This window comes from Formica exsecta, unplaced genomic scaffold (assembly GCF_003651465.1).
Source record: "Formica exsecta isolate Colony F162 unplaced genomic scaffold, ASM365146v1 scaffold155, whole genome shotgun sequence".
NCBI lineage: Eukaryota > Metazoa > Arthropoda > Insecta > Hymenoptera > Formicidae > Formica > Formica exsecta.
The window spans coordinates 16,687-22,805 of NW_021848872.1; the positions used below are offsets into that span (position 1 = coordinate 16,687).

General features: G+C 41.9%; 1 protein-coding gene across 6 annotated transcripts in view; it reads left to right on the forward strand.

Annotated features, from left to right (window-relative positions):
* The window catches only part of LOC115232993 (von Willebrand factor A domain-containing protein 8), a 16,177-nt gene extending 10,510 nt beyond the window's left edge, over positions 1 to 5,667 (forward strand). For all 6 annotated transcript variants that reach the window (XM_029803189.1, XM_029803192.1, XM_029803188.1 and 3 more), the window contains 11 exons: positions 54 to 336; positions 412 to 1,113; positions 1,197 to 1,577; positions 1,860 to 2,011; positions 2,282 to 2,711; positions 2,781 to 3,535; positions 3,752 to 4,062; positions 4,194 to 4,445; positions 4,525 to 4,919; positions 5,002 to 5,240; positions 5,326 to 5,667. In XM_029803189.1, coding sequence (XP_029659049.1) covers positions 54 to 336; positions 412 to 1,113; positions 1,197 to 1,577; positions 1,860 to 2,011; positions 2,282 to 2,711; positions 2,781 to 3,535; positions 3,752 to 4,062; positions 4,194 to 4,445; positions 4,525 to 4,919; positions 5,002 to 5,240; positions 5,326 to 5,440 — 4,015 coding nt within the window. In that variant the 3' untranslated portion in view covers positions 5,441 to 5,667. The remainder of the gene's footprint in view (positions 1 to 53; positions 337 to 411; positions 1,114 to 1,196; positions 1,578 to 1,859; positions 2,012 to 2,281; positions 2,712 to 2,780; positions 3,536 to 3,751; positions 4,063 to 4,193; positions 4,446 to 4,524; positions 4,920 to 5,001; positions 5,241 to 5,325) is intronic.
* The last annotated feature ends 452 nt before the right edge of the window (positions 5,668 to 6,119 follow it).

A 6,119-nucleotide genomic window follows, 5' to 3' on the forward strand; every position in this document is an offset into this window, starting at 1 on the left:
CATTAGCGATTGGCGAGGTAATAAAATGAAATTTGCGCCGCATTTGCTCGCAGATTAGTCCACGATCGGGAGTTGCAGCTACACGATGGTAAGCGAATCGTACGAGCCGATCGTTACGACGAGATAAAGAGAGAATACAATAGATCCGACGAGGAGATGCGCGATCGTGGTGTTTTGCGAATTCATCCCGCTTTCAGACTGATAGCCTTGGCTGAGCCGCCGGTTGTCAACAGTTCATCCGGGCAATGGTTGAATTCCGAGCTGTTGAGCTTGTTTCTCTTCCATGAGATGAAGCCGCTCGATAAGCACGAGGAGATTCATATTATCCGGTCGAAGGTGATCACGAAGAGAAATATCGACGCGTGAGAATTCAGCCTCCGGTAAATTCTCACCGAGTAATTTGTTTTGCAGTTTGGAGAGCCTAGCCGAGCGTTGTTGAGTATCATAGAATTGGCGCACGTCCTGCGCTCGTCCGAGGATCCGACTCTACAGTCTCTTGCCGGTTCGCTGAGTACTCGGCAGCTTTTGCGAATCGCCGAGCGAATGCACAGATTTCGGTGCAACGACGCCTACAACGCGGTGCAACGCGCGTGTCTGGCGCGCTTCTTGCCGGCGATCGCGAAACAGGCTCTCGAGGACTGTTGTCGTCGACTGAACATCGTTCTTCCGAGATCTGCCGCGGAGGATTCGGAGGTTGCGTGCACGATCACGAAGGATACCGTGAGGATCGGCGACACCGTCGTAGACCGATATCGCACCGCGTTTCTGAGCAAAGTACCCGACATCGTGTTTTACGACGTGCCGGAGCATGTCGCGCTCTTGGAGCGGTTACTGCAGGACTTCAGCCTGGGGCAGAATCTTCTGCTGGTCGGTAATCAGGGTGTCGGCAAGAATAAGATCATGGATCGATTGTTGCAGTTGCTAAATCGGCCACGCGAATACATACAGTTGCACCGGGACACGACCGTGCAAACTTTGACCCTGCAACCGATGGTCAGAGACGGCAAAGTTGTTTATGAAGATTCGCCGCTCGTGCAAGCGGTTAAACTAGGCCACGTTCTTGTCATCGACGAGGCGGACAAAGCACCCACGCACGTGACGTGTATATTGAAAGTGTGTACTTGACGACACATATGTAAAGTTACAATAGCAATACATACTCCATGAATTCTCAGACGATTCTGTTTCATTTTCAGACCTTAGTGGAATCGGGCGAAATGATTCTGTCGGATGGTAGGCGAATCGTTTCTCGTACCAGTGACAACGCACGCGATTCAAACAGTATTCCTATGCATCCGGACTTTAGAATGATAGTATTGGCAAATAGACCGGGCTTCCCGTTCTTGGGCAACGATTTCTTCGGCGCTCTGGGTGATCTATTCAGTACGCATTCAGTTGATAATCCGAGTATACGAAGCGAGATTCAGCTCTTGAGACAATATGGCCCACATATAGACGAACAGACGATACATAAATTAGTGAAGGCTTTCGGCGAGCTGAGAAGTATGGCCGATCAAGGTCTAGTGTCGTATCCTTATTCGACTCGAGAAGTGGTTAATATAATTAAACATTTAGAGGTGAGTTAACAGAAATTTTTCTACATAATATATATATATATATATATATATATATATATATATATATATATATATATATATATATATATATATATATATATATATATATATATATATATATATATATATATATATATATATATATATATATCGACATGGCTATCGAGTTCCGTGAGCGCTAATTACTCGGCCATACTAAATTTAATTGCCAATTTAAATACACATATATATATATATATATATATATATTGCACCGATATAATTTCCGCAATAATGTTGTAGAAATTTCCGAACGAATCGTTAGCTACTGTAGTGCGCAACGTCTTTGACTTTGATCGATATAGCCAAGAAGTATATGATACTTTGATAACTGTGCTTCATAAACATGGGATCCCCGTTGGAACGAGTCCAACCAATGTTGCCTTAGCTAAAGAGTAAGATAATCTGTACATATTGATATTTTGAAGTTTTTAAAAAATATATATTAATTAAGTAAACAAGAATTAGGAAGACATATTAATTGATTTGAACAATTTTGTAATTTATTTTTTATTTTATGATATAGAACGCGAACTTATTGTACGAATTTATACAGATAATAAATAAGATTGCGAGAAAAATATGAGGAAAAATGAAAAAAATATGAAAGATATATGAAATGTCGATTTTTTTCAAACAATGTTCTTCCCTCTTTTCCGTTGTAGAATATCTTTACCTGAGATGAAGATCTGTGGTAGTTGGAAAATTTCGAACGCATTCCAAAATATACCTGCTCAGGAAAGATATGTTAAGTTAAAGTCACCGACATTTCCGGCGCAAAACGACCGAACTCTAGATCGAGTTGAAGCCAGATCGGCTTGGTTCACGGAACTACAAAGTTACTGGACAATACCCATTAGCGAGAATAGTACAGTGACCGCTTTAGTGGTTGCGAACGGAAGTAAAGGGGATGGTACGGACGACAGAATACACGTTCTCACCACGAATCCTTTGAGTATATTTAGCATATCGCCGGAATCGGAGCAAATTCGCGAGACGTCGTTACAAGGCTTGATAAGCCCCGCTAGAGGCAATATGCCATTTTATAATGTCGCGGTTGATAATCTTGGGGATGTTATAGTACATGAAGAAACCGTAAGTAATACGTTAACAAATATCTGTTACATAGGGCTTTTTCATCAACTTTTGTGTGATTATTTTTAGAGTAATTCCATGCTCATGGTAAACATAAACGAGGGTTCCGTACGAGAATTACAGATTTCATCTTTTTTGGATGTTGCCAGCGATAGATTATCAAATGCTTTCAGAAGTAAAACTCCTCAGTGGAAGATGAAGACAGATTTACTGTCGTCGCATAATCTGATTGTCTTATATACGCAAAACCACAACAAAATCGAAGCTGTCAATTTACAAAATATGTGCGCTTACTCGATGAATTTATCGTGTAATATCGAATCGGTTTTACTCGCATCCGATAGAAAATGGTTAATTCAGGATACGTCGAAGAATAAATACGTTCTCATGAAATCCACGAATTCGGATCCATGCCCTAATATCTTGCATGAATTGGAAGAGTCTAATAGCACCGATCTCAAAACCGGTAGCGTTTTGAATTGCGGTAGAAGCGGTCTGCACAAAACAGAGCTGAGCAAAGCTCTTCAACAGAAGATAGACTCTCCGAACCGATTATTAGTGACCGATAATACATATGCCGGCATTGTAATAGGTTTCCCGGATTTGGACAGTTCCAACGATCTGCATTTTTGGCCGAGAAAGGAAAGAACGCGTAGCTTTATAACGCCTATCATTACGCAGAACGGACAAGTGATCAGAACGATTTCGCCCAGTCAGGTACCCGATGAAGTTTATCCGAAGGATAGAAAACATACAGGAATCTCCGCTTATTTAGAGATAGTCGATACAGTAAATCACAAACTACGATATTTACCTATTCCGGAGTAAGTAAATTTGCGATAAGCACGATAAATATGTGCTAACAAAAATGCAAGTTTTCGCAAAGCTTATACCTGTCAACTTTCACATTTCACATTTTACGTTGAAAAAAAATAATGTATAAATATAATATAGAATATATATCTTCCCCCTTGTGCTATTTTTGTATATATCTGTTTCCGATCGAACGCGACTGAGAAAATCATTAAATCTTTTACTAGACCGGTTAATGTCTCGCCATTGACACAATGGCTATATACGAAGGACCTTCCGCTTTATGCGTCACTTACATCGAACGAAGGTCTCGTCACAATAGACGCCGGTGGCTGTGTACGTTTATGGGAGACATCAATCACGAATATAGAAAAGTCATTGGGCGCTTGGCGCAAAATGATAGGCACCGACGAGGAGAAAGTACAGATTACCAAAGAGAGATATTCCGGACAGGATGTCACCGACCCGAAGCACGGCAAGGTCGATAAAAATAACGAACCACACGTAGGTGGCAATACCTGGGCCGGGGGAACCGGAGGTGTGAATACAAATATTTAAATAAAATAATAAATGAGATAAAGTTTAAAGAGAAATTACATCTGTATTAAATGTCATTCCAACGTGCAATCAACTGTTACAAAATAAAATATAGAATGTATATATATTTAGGTCGAGATACGGCAGGTTTAGGCGGAAAGGGAGGACCGTATCGACTGGATGCTGGACACACGGTGCATCAACTCAGTGACGAAGAGAAGAACGCGGTGCCGGAACATGTAAAGAAGGCTGCTCGCGAGATGGGCCTTCGCGCATTTAAGCAGCGGCTCAAGGATATAAAAATGAGCGAATACGACCATAAGTTGTATAGTCAGTTTAGCGACGCTGTTCATAATCAAGTGCAGGCCTTGAGAGTCGTATTAGGTGAGCGTTGCAAGTCTGCATCCGCGAACTTTTAAGGACATCATTGTTCTTTATCGTACGCGTTCTTTATTTTATATAGGTACGCTGCAGGCCAAGAGCAACGAGCGACAATGGTGCAGGCATCAGACGTCGGGCGAACTGGATGATACGAAATTAATCGAGGGATTAACGGGCGAGAAAACAATTTATCGGCGTAGAGCGGAGAAAGAGCCGGAGATTGGCGCTCCTCAATTGAAACCGAAGCGATTGAAACTTGTCGCGGACGTGTCCGGTAGCATGTACAGGTTCAATAGTTACGACGGCCGACTGGATCGCGAATTAGAGGCCTGCGTCATGGTGATGGAGGCTTTCAGCGGCTACGAGGGAAAATTTCAATACGACATTGTCGGTCATTCCGGTGACGATTATCGTATTGCTTTTGTCGATCGTACGCAACCGCCAACGGACAATAAACGAAGGTTGGAAGTGATTAAGGTAAGATTTATTTATGTCGGTTCCTTTTATAAAATTACTTGTGCAATTTAATTATAATTTAAGTTTTAATTAATCTCTTTAGGCGATGCACGCTCACTCGCAATTTTGCATGTCTGGGGATAATACCTTGGAAGCGACGCAACATGCAATTGCGAGTTTGGCGAAAGAAGATTCCGACGAGTCTATTGTAGTTGTTCTCTCGGATGCGAATCTCGAACGTTATGGCATTCGTCCCGAACGGTTCGCGAAAGTATTGATGTCTAATGTGGATGTGAATTCCTACGCTATTTTCATTGGATCATTGGGCGATCAAGCAAACAGGTGATTTTACAATTTTCATTATTTATCCCCTTTTATATTCTTAGTAAAATCGATACTTTAATTCAGATATTTATGCTACTTTTAGATTGATGAAAAAGATGCCTTCTGGTCGCGCATTTGTGTGTATGGACCTTAAAAATATACCACGAATTTTACAGCAGATATTTGCCGCTTCGGTTTTAAGTACGCGGTCGACTTAACGCGGATTATAATTAGTCGGAATAATTTTGTAAAAATATAAGGTGTTTTTATTTATATAATTACCAACATAGGATTAATTATTAATTTTTTTGGGATACATATTTTTATATAGCACACAATCATGTTTATATAATTATTATAAATTTATGTAAATAAAAAATTTCCAATTTTGGACATATTTACAAATCTCACAATAGCACAGCTTCAGTATAACAAACTTGTATCATTAAAAAGAAATATGTACATAATAATACTGGCACTTGTCTCATCCAATAATCGGCATATTACATTACTAACATAAGATCTTTCTAGTCTTCAAGCTGCAAGGAGGTAAACACAAATTAGAACATCTCAATCCGCACGTATATCAAAGCGTTATCTCGCGCGAGGTCTCGCCAAGAAGTCAGCTGTGACCTTTCACTCCGGGTAAACGCCCGGATTTGTCCGCTCGTGGAAGGAAGGGAGAACGAATGTCGGCTGTGGGGAGGCGGCAGCGTGGACCGGCACGCATCTCGGCATTTCGGTCGGTCGCAAGGGGGATTTCATCCCCCTTCACAGAAGCGGAGAGCGACAGGAAGCCGAGAGCGGCCGAGGTCGCGCGGAGAGGATCGAAGCGGTTTCCGCGCGCGCGCGCCGTCGCGGGTGACGGTGGTGTGGGGGGGGGGGGGGGGGGGGGGT